Source organism: Homarus americanus, unplaced genomic scaffold, assembly GCF_018991925.1.
Source record: "Homarus americanus isolate GMGI-L3 unplaced genomic scaffold, GMGI_Hamer_2.0 scaffold41027, whole genome shotgun sequence".
Classification (NCBI taxonomy): domain Eukaryota; kingdom Metazoa; phylum Arthropoda; class Malacostraca; order Decapoda; family Nephropidae; genus Homarus; species Homarus americanus.
This window is the reverse complement of record NW_024745073.1, coordinates 1,371,678-1,391,925: the sequence shown is the minus strand read 5'-3', so window position 1 is coordinate 1,391,925 and position 20,248 is coordinate 1,371,678. Positions and strand designations below refer to the sequence as shown.

The window sequence follows — 20,248 nt, the reverse complement described above, 5'->3', positions numbered from 1 at the left end:
GCCGCTAGTGTGTTCCTTAAGGCAATACTCGCGAGACGTTAGATATAAACCATCTCGTCCGTCCACGACTGTCTAAACAAAATTAAATAAACCCTGTGACACCTATCTATCCTAACCCAACATGACCTGACTTGACCTAACCTAACCCAACATGACCTGACTTGACCTAACTTAACGAAACCTGACCTAACTTAACCAAACCCAACATGACCTCACTTGACCTAACCTAACCAAACCTAACCTAACTCAACACTCACCTAGCCCCGCAAAAATAACACATAATCCTAACCTAACCTAAACATTACTTGCTGGGCCCTAAAGGTATAAGAATTTGTCCGATTTGAGAGTCATTAGTTTCGCTCACTACTGTCGACTCCATCCTAATCAACACACCATTAATATAACATAAAGCCATTAAATGAAGGACTGACTGGTGGCTAGCTAGTTATTGGCGCCCAGAATTTTCCCATCATACCAACTACGAACGATTCTTATAATGTAAAACCATACTTCTTATATATTACAGATTATAAAACTCTATAATACTCGTTTATTTGTGGGATATATCATGAACAGAACATGATGTAAACAAAACGAAGAGGAGAACATGAACATAATTTGTAAATAATAATATCAGGGACATGGGAACAAGAGACGCGTGCAGGATGTGAATTAACTGACTAGAGGTTGTTGTTGTTTACAGTAAGAGCCAGTAGCAGGTAGTGGGGTGTCTCTCTGCTTTAATCACACAAGTGCGTCATAAACTTCCCTGGACCAGAAGCATGGCACTGCAACCCTTGGGACTCACACACACACACACCTGCCCAGTAGCCTAGTCATAAGGTTTGATTTCTCTACCTAAAATAATTTACTCCTTTACAAAGCCTTTTAAAAACTTTATATGTATATTTTTTTACTTAGCTACTTTGGCCATTTGTAATCCTTTAAAAAACTACATAAAATTTTTTCGCTACTCGGTTACTATCATTATTTAAAACAGTTATGAAGTTATTACGAGTAATTTTTAAATATGAAAAAAATTGACAACCAAAATTATAAAGTTTGAACGTGTACATAACCCTGATATATCTACTGGGCTGTCACGGAACACAACCTGTATATAAAAAATATCACAAAAAAAACGAATAAAAATAATCCTAAAAGAGAAATATAATACACAGGAATATATATTAAGTCAGGTGAGTCTAAAGTACTGACCTCTCCTCCCCCCATCACCTCACGCCATGGTCCCCCCCCCCAACAACCCCAACCCCACCTCCACACAGCCTCCCGGATGCAAGTAATGGCGTGCAAAATCTTACTCTCGGGATACTGCGCCTTTAGATTCCGATGAAGAAGCACCTGTAAGGCTTCACCACAACTCTTTAAAGGCGCACGTAACCTGGCAAGCGTTGTAACCTATAAATAAATTCAATGTCGCCTGGCAAAAATTGTCTTGTGTGTGTATGTGTGTGTGTGTACTTGTTTTAAATGGTTCTTGAATTGCTGCGACACACACACACACACACAGAGCTTCACTCATGTGTTGTCATGTATCCAGGAGAGAGAGAGAGAGAGAGAGAGAGAGAGAGTACATTACAAGTTTGAATACAGCAGCACCACCAGCCAGCCCAGAGGACAACAGCACGAAGCCTGGTGGTTGTGACGCGGTGAAGACAAGGTTAACAGGAATTATCAAGAGGGGAAGAAGAAGGAGGAGGAGGAAGGTGGCGACGTTAACAGCAGGAGCAGCAATAGATGATAAAAAATGTAAGAGAAATAATACGGAAAATGAGGAAAAATAAAAGGAGGAAGGAAGTAGGTAATGATAGAGGAGGAGTAGTGAGGGTGATGGTAGCAATGTGGTATATACAGTAGTGACCTTGGCTGAACCACCACCACCACTACTACCATGATCCTATGCCCCAATCCTACCACCACTCGTTTTAAAGGGGCTTCTCTGTACCCGACAGGGGGTGGGGGTGGAGGGTTGATATCAGCTGGGGACGTTCCTCAATAGGTCCCCCCCCCCTCTCCCCGTCCCCTTTCTTGCCTTATTTAACCTTCTGCTATACAAACTGCCCTTCACTACCCCTCTCCCTCACTCCAACCTAGATCTTCCCTCCCTCACTCCAACCTAGATCTCTTCTCTCCCTCCCTCACTCCATCCTAGATCTTCCCTACCTCCTCCAACCTGAGTCTTTCCTCGTCCCTCCAGCCTAGATCTTCCTCCCTCACTCCAACCTAGATCTTCCCTCCCTCCTCCAACCTAGAACTCTAGATCTTCCCTCGTCCCTCACTCCAACCTAGATCTCTTCTCTCCGTCCCTCACCTTATCTCTCTCTCTCTCTCTCACCACTTTTAAAAAACAATTTCTTCACCCCTCCTCCTTCAGCTCCATTTATCGACTCCCCAGGTGATATATTTACAGGGGAGGAACAGTGGGCAGCAGCAGTAGCCTCCTAGTCTCATCACCACCGCCGACCACTTTTTTTTTATACCTGTTCTCACTTATTTTCCCTTTCAATTTAAACTCCCATCGGTCGCTTTCACTTTTCCACCTAGATAAAAAAAACATCAATATATGTTTGTTTTTTGTGTGTGTGTTTGTGTTTTTTTTAAGGGCTATTGTTATTGGTTTAGTCATGAGGGTGGAGGAATGCCTGTGTGATGTGTGTGTTTTATAAGGTCATAACACGGGTTTTTGTTTTTGTCTGTGATAGGTGAGACGCGCTACGTGTATATATATATGCAAGTAAATCACTGTAGGTGCGCGTGATCTAGGGAACTTCGTGTGTGTATATATATTGATAAAATCACACGGGAAAAGGGAAAACAACGGAGCACCTTAGCTTTCGTGTTTATTCAAGACATCTTCAGAGGCAACTGGATACATGGACAGAGAGAGGCTTAAATATACAGGGTGACCTTAAAAACATGAGGTTAGGTCATAATGATGTCATCCACTAATCCCCACACCAACACACACGTAGAGGAGCTTAAGAGAAGGGGGTGACGTGACTAGTCAGGTCAGGTCAAAAATAAGGGACCCACTAAATAACTATCCTACATCTAGATCAAAGGTTTTCAAAGGATTTTTAACCTTGGGCCACTGACAAATAAATTTATGTAACATATTATCAGTTTTGAACTGACCATCACTAAGGTTTATTGATTTTAATTCCTTAATCAAATAGCTTCAACCAGAAGTCTTTCTGTGACACAAGATGATTTAAATACTTCTAAGCTTTTTTCCCAAGCAATGGGATGATTATTATTCCTAACATGAACGAACAGGGCACTGCTTTCAGATGCTGTTCTGATATTGTACTTATGTTGTTTGACTCTGAATTTATTGACGATGAATTGAAACACATTCGTTCCATTGCACAGAAACTTGGGTACCCTTCTGTGTTTGTTGATCGTTGTTTTAAAAGGGCTAAACAACCCATTCATTCCTCTCAAACCAGGCAAATTCCTACACTTAGGAATATTTTGACTCTGCCCTATCGTAATGAATTTGTCCCGTTAGTTCGGTCCCTCAAGCTACTAAATATTAATGTTGTTTTCAAGTATGACTCAACCATTACCAATATGTTAATAAGAAATAGCCCAAGTTTGAATGTAAATGGAAGTGTTTATTGTATTCCATGTAGCAAATGTAATTGTAATTAAGTAGGACAGACAGGAAAAATACTGCAGCTCAGAATCAAATAACTAAATTCAGTATTCGGCCAACATAACAACCAACCCACGTCATAGAACTTCACACACACACACACACACACACACACACACACACACACACACACACACACACACACACACACACACAAACTTTCACCTCCACGATTGGCATATGTACTAAGGTAGCAATATCACTTTCCAACCAAACCCTCACTAATATGTCTGCAGGTGAGGGGAAGGGGGGTGAGGGGAGGGGAAGGGGGTTATGTGTCTAAGGGGGTCTATCTAACTCCCCCCCCCACCCCTACCCTCCTCCCCTCCCCGATATGGTCTAGTGAATGCTATTTTGTGACACGAATGATGATGATGAACAATATAACACAAAAAGATGTTCTTCACTGGGTAGAATGACAAACATGAACGTGGGACATTCTCTGGGGGGAGGGGGTAGAATGTCATAACAGGCTGAACAAATCACTTAAGAACAAGAGAATAAGAACGTTTTTTTTTGTTTTAGAGAGAGAATGATGACTTTGATCTTTTACTGTTAACAATGAATGGCGGTAAATTACATTAGTTTACCTTGACGTTGTGAAGTAAAAAAGCGCGGGAAAACCTGCTTGCCTCTCAGGGGATTACCTCTTTCTTCTTCTTCTCCTCCTCCTCCTTCTTTTTCCTCTCCTCCTTCTTCTTCTTCTTCTTATTCTTTTTCTCCTTCTCCTCCATCTACCCATCTTTCTTCTTCTCCTCCTCCACCTCCCCCCCTTTTCTTTGCCTCCCCCTCTTCAACCTCTCCTCCCTCTCTCACCACCACCACCACAATATCCGGCTCAACGTGCCCAGACAGACGCCGCGGGGCAGTTTTGGGTAATAAAATGTTAAGAAACGATGGTCACGAAAAAAAAATCCTGATTAATGTATCATGTGTTATTTTATTCTCTTACGAGATAATGTTAAAAAAAATAAATAAAACTGATAATAATTGCATATGTTTGTTTTATGTACAAGAGTAAGTTAGAGTAATTCAGTTAATGTGTTTTGAGATGAGAGCACTGTACTGTATATCTATTAGGTGCATTTGAAGGATGATTCTATTTTATCTATCTATCTGAGGTGGGTGTCTACCAAACCAACTCACATTACCAAAAAAAAAAATTCGGAATAACTGGCGGCTGACACACACACACACACACACACACACACACACACATGGTTGTACTTTACACACTACATTTTTTCACAAATTCGTACACTTCCAGAGTAAACAAACGTCACACTAGTCTTTACCAATCGTTAACTCAGGGTCACAAAACAGGTGGTATCAGGGTGACACAACTGATATATGTGACTATTATTAGAATCTTAACCGTTCCTGATGTTCCTTTGTTTTTATATGCCACGTATGGATAGAATTCTGAAGGTGTTCTTTTCCTTCTTCTTCTTCTTCTTCCTCTTCGCATCATTATTATTCAGTTTTAAGTTCTCTTTATCGTTGTCTTATTTCCTTGTCTCTCTTCCTGTTTACGATTCAACATTTCAATTCTCTTCCTCGGATTACCAAAACATCGTACGTAAAAAGAAAAAATCCCCAATAAACGAACGTAGAAAAACTTACAACAAATAACCTCAATTAACCTTAATTAATCTACTCATTAATATTAAATAAATAAATAAATAAAAACATCAACACTACTCAAGAAACTTAAATTTACATGGAATAAAAATTCATATCCAAATTCTGGGGAAATCCACACCACGCGTTTGTGTGTGTGGAGGGTAGCACGTAACGTCACAACTAAGCGAAGTTGGTGTTTTCCTGGTGATCGACGTGTTATCTGGGCTCTATAGATAATAGTGCGTCAACTTACGTAATACATATGATAACGAAGAAGGTGTTGCCAGGTATAAACTCTAACCTTGTCTATATTAGGAGAAAGGAATTTTAATTATCAAAATCCTCTTGTTCTAATAAATCCCCACAAGGTAATCCAGTTTTTTTGGTTGGGGGGGTTAGTTGTAATGGGGATTTAGTATGGGTTTTAAATCCCTGTGTTAAAAAATTCTAATGGTTAAAAAGTAAGACCTATAATGAATTGAAGGGGTGGGTGAGGGGAGGTCAAGATCATGATTTTGACACACCGGATCTACTTAGAGACTTTCAACACACACACACACACACACACACACACACACACACACACACACACACACACACACACACACACCAAACTTTCATCACTAGTGGAATTCCTATGTCGTCAGCAGTACAGTACGTGACGTGCCCATTGTTAGACGGAATTAATCCTGGCGATGGTCGGTGGTAAAATCCGTCCAGTACCTCAATCCAGGAAGTATTATTGGCTTTTTTTTTAATCCAGAAATACTTTTTTGTTTTGGTCTTCCTCGTAATGTTGCATGGCAGGTGTCAGTGTGGCAACGATGACTAGTGGAACAGGTGCTACACACACACACACACACACACACACACACACACACACACACGAAAGATTGATAATAATATATATAATCAGTACGGGCGACACACGTTGACTTGGCGGGGCCAGACACAAGAGGTCGGAGGAGAAGAGAGGAGTCTATCAGGTGTGTGTGTGTGTGTGTGTGTGTATTAGTGTTAAGTACAAGAACCCTTACAAGCACACACACACACACACACACACACACGTAAAAACACACAGCTGTCGCACAACCGAGGAAAGCAACTAACCACTACACCAGATGTCCTCCACACACACACACACACACACACACACACACACACACAGAGCGGGCCCCAATACTATATAATTGTGTGACGCAAAATAAAAGTGTTTCTTCAATCTAGTTCACTTTAATGTGATCAAGACCTTCTTAACTCTGCTCCTACTTCATGTAACTGTACCCAACCCCCAGGCCTTCCTCTGTTACCTTTAGTTAGGGTAGGTCAGGTTAGATCTGGGTTGGGTAGGTTAGGTTAGGTTAGATCTGGGTTGGGTAGGTTAGGTTAGGTTAGATCTGGGTTGGGTAGGTTAGGTTAGATCTGGGTTGGGTAGGTTAGATCTGGGTTGCAGGTTAGGTTAGATCTGTAGGTTTAGGTTAGGTAGATCCTGGGTAGGTTAGTTAGATTCAGGTTGGGTAGGTTAGGTTAGGTTAGGTTAGTTGAAGCAGGTTAGATCTGGTTGGGTAGGTTAGGTTAGATTCAGGCAGGTTAGGTCAGATTAAGGTAGGTTAGGGTTAGGGTTAGGTTAGGTTAGGTCAGGTTAGATCTGCTGGGTGTTAGGTTAGATCTGTTGTAGGTTAGGTTAGATCTGGGTTGGGTAGGTTAGGTTAGAACAGGGTTGGTAGGTTAGGGCTAGATCTGTGAGGTTGTAGATCTGGGTTGGGTAGGAAGTTAGAACCGGGTTGCAGTTAGGCAGATCTGGTTGGGTAGGTTAGGTTAGATTCGGCAGTAGGTTAGGTTAGATCTGGGAGGTTAGGTTAGATCTGGGTTGCAGGCTAGGTTAGGTTGAGATCTGCTGGGTAGTTTTAGGTTAGGTTAGATCTGGGTTGTAGGTCAGGTTAGATCTGGGTTGAGGTGTTTAGATTCAAGCTGGGGTAGGTTTAGGTTAGGTTAGATCTGGGTTGAGGTGTTGGGTTAGATCTGCTGTAGGTTAGGTTAGTTAGAGGTTGGGTAGGTTAGGTTAGATCTGGGTTGGGTAGGTTTAGGTCAGGTTAGATCGGGTGGGTTAGGTTGTAAGATCTGTTGCAGGTTGGTTAGGTTAGATCTGCTGGGTAGGTCAGGTTAAGATTAGGTAGGTTAGGTTAGATCTGTTGTAGGTTTAGGTTAGGTTGATCTGGGTTGGGTAGGTTTAGGTTAGATCTGGGTTGGGTAGGTTTAGGTAGGTTAGGATCGGTTGTAGGTTGAAGTTAGATCTGGGTTGGGTAGGTTTAGGTTAGATCCGGGTTGGGTAGGTTAGGTTAGATCTGGGTTGGGTAGGTTTAGGTAGGTTAGATCTGCTGGGTAGAGGTTAGGTTAGATCTGGGTTGTAGGTTTAGGTTGTGTTAGATCTGGGTTGGGTAGGTTTAGGCAGGTTAGATCTGGGTTGTAGGTTGAGGTTAGGTTAGATCTGCTGGGTTAGGAGATCTGGGGTAGGTTTAGGTTAGGTTAGATCTGCTGAGGTTTAGGGTTAGGTTAGATCTTGAGAGGTTGGTGTAGATCTGGTTGGGTAGGTTGATAGGTTAGATCTGTTGCAGGTTTAGGTTAGATCTGTTGGGTAGGTTTAGGCTTAGATCTGGGTTGTAGGTTAGGTTAGATCTGGTGGAGGTTAGGTTAGATCTGCTGGGTAGGCAGAGGGTTAGGGTTAGATCTGGGGTTGCAGGTTTAGGTTAGATCTGGGTTGGGTAGGTTTAGGTTAGGTTAGATCTGGGTTGGGTAGGTTTAGGTTAGATCTGGGTTGTAGGTTTGGGTTAGGTTAGATCTGTGGGTAGGTTAGGTTAGATCTGGGTTGTAGGTTAGGTAGATCTGGGTTGGGTAGGTTTAGGTTAGGTTAGATCTGGGTTGGGTAGGTTAGGTTAGGGTTAGATCTGGGGGGTAGGTTTAGGTTAGGTTAGATCTGTTGGGTAGGTTTAGGTTAGATCTGCAGGAGATAAAGGCAGGCCACTGCAGCTGGCGGGGAGACAACAGTAGTATCAGTTGTCGCCCCAGCGACTGTGATTCTCCATTGTCAAGTTACCATGCCACCCGCCCACTCACGCCCACATGCCACCCACCCACCCACTCACGCCCACATGCCACCCACCCCACGCCCACAACCCACCCACCACCCACATGCCACCCACCCACACCCCACATCCACCCACCCACCCACGCCCACATGCCACCCACCCACTCACGCCCACATGCCACCCACCCACCTGCCCACATGCCACCCACCCACTCACGCCCATGCCACCCACACACTCACGCCCACATGCCACCCACCCACCACGCCCACATGCCACCACGTCCCAACCCACACACACACACACACACACACACACTGCCACATCCCCCCCACACACACACGTAGGACACCCCTCGAACTAACATTAAGGAGCAACAGTCACATGTTTGTACCCAAGACACAACGGCTAAGTAACATCACCTTCCTTGTCACGCCATCTCCCCGTCACGCTACAACCTCCCTCGTCACACCACCACCTTCGTCACACCACCTCCCTCGTCACACCACCACCTTCGCCACACCACCTTCCCCGTCACACCAGCTGCCCCGCCTCCCAGAAACCCTCTAACCAGCTGCCCCACCGCCCAAAACCCGTAACCAGCTGCCCCGTCGCTGATACCACCTGCCTGCCGCCTCCACGATAACCTCTGACTAACCCTCATGACTACCACCTGACACCAACACCCTGACACCATCATTACTTTGACATCACCACAACCCACATCCACAGCATCCACAAATCTGTCTCTGAGACTGAACACACACACACACACACACACACACACACACACACACGTATGCGTCACCAGCCTGGTCGTCTTCTCAACTCCACCCACAACGTCAGCTAGAGAAGGTACAGAAAAGGGCCTGCAGAATCATGCTCGGTGCAGAATACTCCAGCTACACCAATGCTCTCCACCCTGAAATGCCATCCCTCAGTGACCTCCACCACCAAGCACTGGAAAGGTTTGGCCGTGGACTACTGCACCACCCTCGTCATCGCCACCACCTCCTGCAGCCCCCACCCAACTCGCGCAGTCCGCCACTACAACAAAATTCAGCCCATAAGAGCCCGCACCGATAGATATAAGAACAGCACCATCCCATCTATTGTTAAAATAATAAAACAATCCCTGATTTATGTACTGTACAGCCCTGTAAATGTACTCAATGCATATTATATCATTATGTCTAATCAAATGTAAGTCTGTATATTTCAGCCACCGGTTGCAACTCTATTAATAAACCGTTTATTATTATCATTATTATTATTATTATTATTAAACACACACACACACACACACACACACACACACACACACACACACACACACACACACACACACACACACACACACACACACACACACACACACACCACTTTACATAAACAAATATCGATAGGCAAACCCACACAGGTGTCATGAGACTGATGATATATTTATCAGTTATCAGTACGATAATATGATGAGAAAACCACATATGATTCTGATACGGTATAGTCAGCCCTGTAACTATATGTCACCCAATCGTGGTTAGATTAGATGAAGCAGTTTTGCACCAATCATAGTCCTCTGAAGTATGTTAGCAGCCAATCACAGTCGTCTGAAGCAGGTTACAACCAATCAAACCCATCAGAAGCAAGGTATAGCCAATCACAGCCATCCCTCGACCAATCACAGCAACGCGAATCTTCCTCCAACCACACACACTGTTATCTACACTCTCTATCTGCTGAGTACCCAAGGTGTCTTATCTGTCTCCCACACATAGATAACACGGAAGAACGCGGTAGCAAAAGGGGGACGGAGGGGGAGGGAGGAGAATCCATGTTTATATCTTTTACCAAAGGTCTACCGTCACGTGACACCACAAGGGTACGTACCATTGCTGATAAGACGTAGGTGAGGGGGTTGAGGAAGTGAGGGGGGAGGGGGAGGGGAGGGGCTGAGGGTAAGGAGTAGGGACGAGGGTAAGTGGAAGGGTTGGGGCCGGAGGGTGAGGGGGAAGGGCGGAGGGAAGGGGCGGAGGGGAAGGGGCGGAGGGTGAGGGGGCGGGTAATATGCAGGTTTCGAGATAAGTGACAGTACAGTTCCATATAAGATTGTGTCACTGGATCACCTGAAGATTAGACACACCCCAACCCTACCTGGGGTGTTAGGTTAGGTTAGGTTAGTGTTAGTTGTTAATCTTCAGGTGATCCGATTTTTCCATTCAAATACCAATTAACATTTCGTCCTTGAGTTCACACCACAAATGGCCTATTAACTCCGTCACCATTCAGGGGGAAGTCTGCCCCAGTAATTCTGGCCGTGCAGGTGTATATGAACAGGTATGTACAGGTGTTTAGACCATTGACTCGATTACTACACAAGAAGAAAGACATACCAAGGTCAAGCAGAGGTACACACACACACACACACACACACACACACACACACACAGCCCATACGTGCACGAACTGACGCTATAAGAACAGCCCAGTCCCAACCATTGTAAAATTATCAATAACATGTAATAAATCAGTGTATTCACTCCCAGTAAACACTGCTCCCTACACTGTCACTATGTTGAAATGAACTGTAGTTTGAGCTGATCCCCACCTAAGTTACTATATGTCTTATTTGTGTCACTTATGTCACTTGTATATTATTTGTAATTCGTAACCCATTCCCCAAATATGTAACTGTATATTTTCAGCCTTCTGGCTGCCAAGCTCTTCTTCAATAAACCGTTAATTATTATATATATATATATACACACACACACACACACACACACACACACACACACACACACACACATTTGCCCGATATAATTTTTTACTTGCCTTGACAAATATTCGGAAGAAATTTGCCTGCCTGTTTTTTTATGGGAAAAGAAAACACATAAAAAAATTCTTAAAACATTTAAATTTACTTCGTGCATCGACTTACAGATCACTTGTGTCCATCTAAAATTCTAAATGATGTCAGTGGCGGTAAGCATTGTCATGTGATGTCATAACACCTGTCACCTCGTCACCTCACACCTGTCAGCGTTTGTAGGGAGGCGGAGGCAGCACCTGTGAACACCTATTCTAACTAACACCCCTCCCCCCACCTACGATCTAGTATGGCAGTAACACGTCTTGTTATATCTCATAACTCCTGTCACTGTCACGTCTACAGCCTCTCAGCTTAATGTTTCCTTTGTAATGTTGACAAGCTGGCCGACTGACTAGAGGGACAGGTTGGCAGCTTAATGAAGAGCTTTACATTATCTGCACCTGACATACTGTAATCCTGACTTGACCTGACCTGACATACTGTAATCGTGGTACACTGCTGACTTTTCTAGTTAAACATGTACAGTGGTGTGGGAGTGGTAACGTCGGGGCACGCTAATTTGCAGTCTGATATACCCACTTACCTCTCTCTCCTCCTCCTCCCTACCTCTTCTCTCTAATCAATTAATCACTTACTTTCCTGCTCCATTTCCTGACCTCCAACCCTCCTCCTCCTCCTCTTGCCTACATTCCTTTCCTCTCTTCATCCTCTCCTTGCCTCCAACAGTCCACACCCTCTCCTTCTCCTCCTTTCCTTTACTTCTACTTCCTCCATCGTCTTCTCCACTCTCTTCCTCTTACACCACTTCCTCTTCCTACTCTTGGTTGGCCCCGCGCCAGGATTACTGACTAACTCACTCGCGTTTTTTCCTCCACGATGAGACATTTTCCAACTCCTCCTTCCTACCTACCTGCCCTCCCCCACCTGTGACCAACACTCCCTCAGAAAATGTCGCAATATAAACAAAAAAATATAGCAACTGCATGAAAAATAGATGAAGTAATGTCCTACGAAGAAAATATGGCCATGAGACTATATTGTTTATACTGTGTCGATGCGATGATGGTTTTAGGGTATACGGATACCATTGAATATTCGGATACAACTGAATATTAATCCAAATTATGTTGAATGATTAAAAAAAAAGAATAAAATAAAATATAAATAAACTAAATAATAATAATAAATAAAACTCGTTCTCTCCCTAAACAAAATAAAGAGAATTGGAATAAATGGGAAATTTTTCAGTGGTATGGAGGTCCCAATATAGACACACACACACACACACAAGCCCCGGGTACCACTGGAATATTACCCAGTTGGCTTCACGGAACTCGCTTATGAAGGCCAGGATTTTTTTGTGTGTGTGTGTGTGTGTGTGTGTGTGTTTACTAAAACTGTATTGCGCATGTGTGAGTGTCGTGGTTTGTTGCCCTATTAGATACTCATTCTCTCTCCTCTGTTAATATCTACGTGTTGTGTTAAAGAGAAAACATGTACAGTAGGTAGGTGAGTAGGTAGCCATTTTATTTATCTTTCCGGACAATAACAAGTTCGGTTTGTTTACTCACAACAGCTGATTACTGACGGAGGTTGCCTATTGGGTGAATTGTGGTGGTGGTGGTGGTGGTGGTGTTGTTGGGTGTTGTTATTGTTGTTGTTATTGTTGTTGTACTTAATGTGTGTTGTCTCTCGGGTAAATCACGTCATAATATCCCGACAGTCATTACAACCCCGACAGTCAAAACAACCCCGACAGTCGAAGAGCAACACCAGCGGAAACACACGCAGCAGAAAACAAGACGAAACACACACACACACACACACACACACACACACACAATATACAGTATATATAACCCCTAACAGTAAATAGCAGAATATAAATAGCAATAATAACAGTAATTTACACTCATAAATTACACCCTTTAAAACTACTATATATAACACACAATTAAGTTATTTCGTGAATGTAATAACAACAATAACAGGTGACATACATACATACATACATACATAAAATACCGACATACATGCATACATACATACGAGCCTATTTAATTTTTATTGCTATTTAATTTATACTGTTATTTAATTTCTATTGCTCATTACTTTATATTATTATCAATTATATCTCAGTAATTAACTTCTCCCAACAATATCTATGTACTAACCTAAACCTAACGTAACCAAAAGCTAACCTAACCCTAACCAAACGTAAAATTAATAGCTTCTTGGTATACCTTTAAGATGTTGAAAGATAACAGCATGAAGAGTTATAGCATCTCCCCCCCCCCCTTTCTCTCTCTCTCTTGGAGGTCAGGTAGAGGAGGAAGGGGGTAGGGGTAAGGGGAGGAGGGGGGTAGGGGGTGAGGTGAGGCATGTCAGACTAGGCCTACGGTGGCAGATTTATGAAGACTCCTCGCTGGGGTCTAACTAGCTGGGAGGAGGAGGAGGTGGAGGAGGAGAATAATATGGAGTAAGGAAGGAGGAGGAGGAGGAGGAAGAGAGGAGGAGGAGGGAGGAGGTGGAGGAGGAGAATAATATGGAGTAAGGAAGGAGGAGGAGGAGGAGGAAGAGAGGAAGATGAAGAAGTGATAGGAAGAGTGCCAAAGCCTTCCAGAGCCATACACTGCCAACCGAGTTATATCGAGTTGGCACCTGGGGGTCATCCACACCACACATCATCCCTGGGTGCCAAAGAGGACATAGATGGTGTGCCAGAGTGCCAAGGTGGTGGGTATGTGGGAGGATATGGGTGGTGTGAGGGTATAAGGGATGTAAGGTGAGGGGTGAGTAAGGTGAGGGTGAGTGAAGTGAGGATTAGGGGTGAAAGGTAAGGGGGTGAGGGATGAGGGGTAAGTGAGGTGAGTATAAGGAGTAAAGTGAGAGATAGGGTATGAGTGGTGTATGGTAAGAGAGAGAGAGAGAGAGAGAGAGAGAGAGAGAGAGAGAGAGAGAGAGAGAGACGTGAGGAGTCCATCTGATACACAATAGAAGGGTGGCAGGTGAGCTAAAATACTCTCTCTCTCTCTCTCTCTCTCTCAGCCACGCGTCCCTGATCTCTAAGTTGCCAGTTGGAGGGATGAAAAGCTCACCTGTAATCCTCTGCACCACGAACCTCTCTCCCTCACCCTTTTCCTCACCCTCTCCTTCACCCTGTCTCTCACCCTCTCCTTCACCCTGTCTCTCATCGACTCCAGGCACACAGTTCAACATGTATACAGTTCAGGTTAAGTTAGGTTATGTTTGGTTAGGTCAGGACAGATTAAGTTAGGTCAGGTTAGGTTAGGATCACCACTAACTACTACTGATCAAAAAATTACAAGCCACATCGACCTCGTTCCAGCAGTAATCAAGCTGAGAATTCAGTTAAATTATTGGTCGGGTAGACGAATCAATACTCACTAACTACCCTACTACTGCCGAGACCCTGTTACTACTACACCACCTCCCTCACGCCCACATCCATCACGCCCATGCTCACTATCATGTCTACTATCACTATCCCGCCCACACCCATCGTCACGCCAAAAATCCACTATATCACCCCTGTCCACCATCACGCCCATTATCACATCACGCCCACTATCACGCCCACCACCACCACCACCACCACCACCATCACCATCATCTCCAACGTCCCCAAAAACATCGACTTTGGGGTAAAATGTCAAACGCTGCCGCCACGGTGTTTGGGTGGTGGTGGTGGGGGGGACACTGTGTGTGTGTGTGTGTGTGTGTGTGTGTGTGTGTGTGTGTGTGTGTGTGTGTAGAGAGAGAGAGAGAGAGAGAGAGTACCCTAATAACAACAAGGAAGTATTAATTCTCCCCCATACTCTCAAAATGTCATCACGGGGGAGGGGTGGCAGGGTGGCCTTGTTCACCTGCCCAACAACACCTACAACAGCATCCACACAAAAGGTTTCCCATTTTTATAACGCCAAGTTTTTCTAGACATTTTCATCTCACTTAACTGGACACCATGACACTAAGACTAACATGTATACAACAGCAGTAGCATTCTTCTTCTTCTTCTTCTTCTTCTTCTTCTTCTTCTTCTTCTTCTTCTTCTTCTTCTTCTTCTTCTTCTTCTTCTTCTTCTTCTTCTTCTTCTTCTTCTTCTTCTTCTTCTTCTTCTTCTTCTTCTTCTTCTTCTTCTTCTTCTTCTTCTTCTTCTTCTTCTTCTCCTCTTCTTCCTCTTCCTCCTCCTCCTCCTCCTCTTTCTCTACCTCCCATTCCGCCTCCTCCTCTTCCTACTCCACCAACACCACACCTCAAAAATCCGTATTCTATTTTTTTTTCTAGCACAGGTTAGGTCAGGTGAGGTCAGGATACGATAGGTTAGGTCAGGATACGATAGGTTAGGTCAGGATACGATAGGTTAGGTCAGGATACGATAGGTTAGGTCAGGATATAGTGTAAATATATAATGTATGTGTCTTTTTGGTCCACTTTTATTAGGTCTAATTTCCTGATTCTGAGAACATCGTAGAGATACGTTTATTTCTTCCTTTAACTGTATGTATGTGACAACGATTCTGACTGGCTGGCTGGCTGATTGACTGGCTAACCGACTACTGACTCGCTGACTGACTGACTGACTGACTTGACTACGGTAAGGTGTAAAATTAGATACAAACAGACAGACAGAGACAGAGATAGATAGGTAAGTTGTGAGACAGACAGACAGAGACAGACAGAGACAGACAGACACACACACACACACACACACACACACACACACCTCAACTACTTTCACTTAATCACCAGTCAAAACAACACAGCACCTCTCTCTCTACCACACTGAGATCACCAGCACTTATGGTGACCCCAATAATGTGTGCATATATATGTGTGTGTGTGTGTGTGTGTGTGTGTGTGTGTGAGAGAGAGAGAGAGAGAGAATGACCCTAATAGTATATCTTTGAGAGAGAAAGAGATAAGACCAGAATAATGAGAGAGAGAGAGAGAGAGAGAGAGAGAGAGAGAGAGAGAGAGAGAGAGAGAGAGAGAGAGAGAGAGAGAGAGAGAGAGAGAGAGAGAGAGAGAGAGAGAGAGAGAGAGAGAGAGAGAGAGAGAGAGAGTCCACATCTCCACCCTGCAAAAACTAAGCATAGCATACTATTTTACAACAGGCAGACATAAACACATCCAGACTAACAGAAAGACACAGACAGACAGACAGACAGACATATAGATCACCAACAAGTACCAAACGTGTCCCCCTCACCAGCCAGGATCACCAGACCGGCCGGCATGGTGACCCCAATAGGTTGGTGGGGATGAATTGGGAACACCTCACGCCACGGACACCAAGTGCCCAGCCTAGTAACACACATGCTGACGAGGTCGCTGAGGGGTGGTTAGGTACACGACGACGGGGGTGAATAAGTGGATGGGTGGATAATAATAATAATAATAACAGTGGTTATCAGCATATATATATATATATATATATATATATATATATATATATATATATATATATATATATATATATATATATATATATATATATATATAACATGAGAGTGCACGACTGCCACAAGCCTTGAGTGAAATATAATACGAGCAACAAGATGAAAGCTGTCCTGGCTATTTGGGCGAAGACTGTGGCCTGACAGGGAGGGAGGGAGGGAGAAGGAAAGAGAGGGGGAGGGAAGCAGGGAGGTAGAGAGGGAGGGAAGCAGGGAAGGAGAAAAGACGGAGGGGGGTGGGGGGGGGAATGCGAGATGCAACAGGCGGTACCAAAGTTGCCACCTTTCCACAAGTAACACAATTCGACTCTACACAACACCCAACTAGTTCCAACACTTTCAGCAGCAAAACTAAAGTTTACAACCTGCTCCCTCCAGCTGGCTAGGGAAACGACGTAGCCAGATGGAAGCCAGAAGCCAGTTGTCATGATGGCGCGGGTGTTGGAGAAGTTTTTCACTTATGATCCACGTAATTACAGTCATCAAGAAATAGTGGGTGTTTGTGTACAGTGGTGTTAGGCAGGCAGAGAGGCATTATGAGGTAGGCAGGCAGTGTGAGGCAGGCAGGTATAGAGGTAGACAGGCTCCCTTAACAACAAGGTCAGTTACCACCAGCTATCAGTACGGTAATGATAAGTTTCGGGAGTGTGTGTGTACTGTATACTCACTCTTACACCACCACTATTATTGTCGGCCCCGTGTATGGCAAGACCTCTGGCACGGAGCCAAGCCAACAGCTGATTCTGACACCCGGCAGATCCTCAAGCACACCCATGGCACTCTCGACCTCCCTGGCACTGTGCCACTCCCATGATCCTCCCTCCCTTGTGACACTCCCATGAGACCTCCCTCCCTTGTGACACTCCCATGACACCTCCCTCCCTTGTGACACTCCCATGACACCTCCCTCCCTTGTGACACTCCCATGACACCTCCCTCCCTTGTGACACTCCCATGACACCTCCCTCCCTTGTGACCACTCCCATGACACCTCCCTCCTGTGACACTCCCATGTGACCTCCCTCCCCTTGTGACACTCCCATGACATGGCCATGACACCTCCCTCCTTGTGACACTCCCTGACATGATCACCCCGCCCACAACATCCTAGGAATGTCGAGGTGTCTTGCAAGTTGGTCTTTCCTCGAACTAGATTTATACAGCAAGAGTACCTCCCTCACGTACCTCCCTATGTTACACTAGTCGGTGCACGCCGCCTATGTTCTAGTGGTGGCTTTTCGTCTATGTGACCTAGTAACATGCCGCTGGCTTATGTTCCCTTGTGGCCTAACTTATTTTTCCCTTATGTTCTGTGGCACGCCGCCTGCCGCCCAGTGGTGGCACACCGGTGGCACGCCCAACTGTGACCTCCACGTTACTAGTGGTGGCACGCCGCTTATGTTAATCCGTCTTGTAACTGCACGCCGCTTATGTTAACTCGCCGCAGTGGTGGCCAGTGGTGGCACGCCGCCTATGTTAACCAGCGGTGGCACGCCGCCTGGCGCACTCCCTTGACCGCCGCCTCTATGTTAACTTTGACCTAACCATAACTAGTGGTGGCACGCCCTATGTTCCCTGCCGCCCTGGTGGCACGCCGTCTATGTTAACTACTTATCCTCCTGAGGCACGCTCCCTATATTAACCAGTGGTGGCACGCCGCCTATGACACGCCCCTTATCTAGTGGTGGCACGCCGCTTATGTTTACCAGTGGTGGCACGCCGCCAGTTGGGCACGCCGTGAGCGGTGGCACGCCGCTTGTTAACCAGCGTGGCACGCCGCTTATGTTAACTCCCTGGCACGCCGCTTTGTGACTAGTGGTGGCACGCCGCTTATGTTAATCCCGGTGGCACGCCCCAGTGGTGGCACGCCGCTTATGTTAACCACTTATGTTAACCCGTGGTGGCACGCCGCAACCAGTGGTGGCATGCCGCTTATGTTAGGAATGTCAAGGTTGTCTTAAACCAGGCACGCCGCTTAGTCTTGGTGGCACGCCGCCTACTAAGCGGTGGCACGCCGCTTAACCAGACTAGTGGTGGCATAACACGCCGTCTAGCAGTGGTGGCACGCCGCTATGTTAACTAGTGGTGGCACGCCGTCTATGTTAACCAACGCCGTATTGTGCGCACGCCGCCTATGTTATCTAGTGGTGGCACGCCGCTTATGTTTACTAGTGGTGGCACGCCGCTTATGTTAACTAGTGGTGGCACGCCGCCTATGTTAACTAGTGGTGGTACGCCGCTTATGTTAACTAGTGGTGGCACGCCGCCTATGTTAACTAACCCGACAATTTTACGAACGTGTGATCTAGTCCGTGTATCTCTCGGTGGCATTTACCAGTTTTATCTCCTGGTCGTGTAAGATATTATGTCAAGTCCGTCTCTCTCTCTCTCTCTCTCTCTCTCACACCATATCCTCTGTTACACTATATCACAAGGTCCTGGTGTTGTCTGCTGCCAAATATTCAATATTTAAATGATAACTTTTGATATTATTACTGTTGTTTTAGTTGTTATTATAATTATTGTTGCTGTAGTTTTTATTATCATCATTACATCTACTATTATTATTATTATTATTATTATTATTATTCTTCTACAGCATGACAGAGGGGGGGGGGGGTTGACTCACACCTAGTTGGCACAAACACACTCGTATGTCAGGTCTGCCTCACACCTCATAGCTATAACGATCTACTTCTCTACATAAATTATCTACTTATTAATATCTATCTACTTTATCTCTCTATCTATCTACTTAATATCTCTATCTACTTTATCTCTCTATCTATCTACTTTATCTCTCTATCTATCTACTTTATCTCTCTACTTTATCTCTCTATCTATCTACTTTATCTCTATCTATCTACTTTATCTCTCTATCTATCTACGCTTGTACTCACCCGTCGTTTCCTGGGGACGGCGTCATCGAAGAGGGAGTCATCCAGATCAAGTCCGTCATCCAGGTTGGGTGAGTTAAGGGGATATGACTCTGACAGGGGGGGTGAGGGGGTGACTGAGCGGTGGGTGGGTGAACGTGACGAGGACGACGACGAGGACGAGGAAGGTGACGGCCCATCCACCCACGACCACACCCCGGACGACACGGAAGACCCCGGTGACATGGATTCCCCGACCATACCTGTAGAAGGAGAAGAAGAATAGTTGTTGTAGTAGTCAAAATGATAAGTTGCAGCAACTATTGCTGCAGGTACCAGAAAATTTGAAAAAAAAAGTAGCTATAGCGCAGGAGGTGGGCGCCTCGAACTGGTTAACTACGTTACCGATAAGGGCAAATGGTTTCAGTCTTAATAAACAAGAATTTACAGATGCCATTGCTCTAAGGTACGGTCGGCCAGTCGAAGGTTTGCCCTCCCAATGCGTGTATGGCTCTTCCTATGATGGCGATCACGCCATGGTGTACAAGAAGGGGGGCTTCATATGCATGAGGCATGACGAAGTAAGGGATCTAACAGCAAATATGTTGAAGGAAATCTGCCGGGATGTCATGGTAGAACCGACCCTCCTTCCATTGGATGGTGAGATCTTCCAACAC

The 20,248-nt window shown here is 44.9% G+C and overlaps 1 protein-coding gene across 1 annotated transcript in view; it reads right to left on the bottom strand.

Moving 5' to 3' along the window:
* LOC121878369 (zinc finger protein 704-like) overlaps positions 1 to 20,248 on the bottom strand; it is a 144,785-nt gene that overhangs the window by 50,403 nt on the left and 74,134 nt on the right. Inside the window, exon 4 of the mRNA XM_042384572.1 lies at positions 19,596 to 19,834. Coding sequence (XP_042240506.1) covers positions 19,596 to 19,834 — 239 coding nt within the window. The remainder of the gene's footprint in view (positions 1 to 19,595; positions 19,835 to 20,248) is intronic.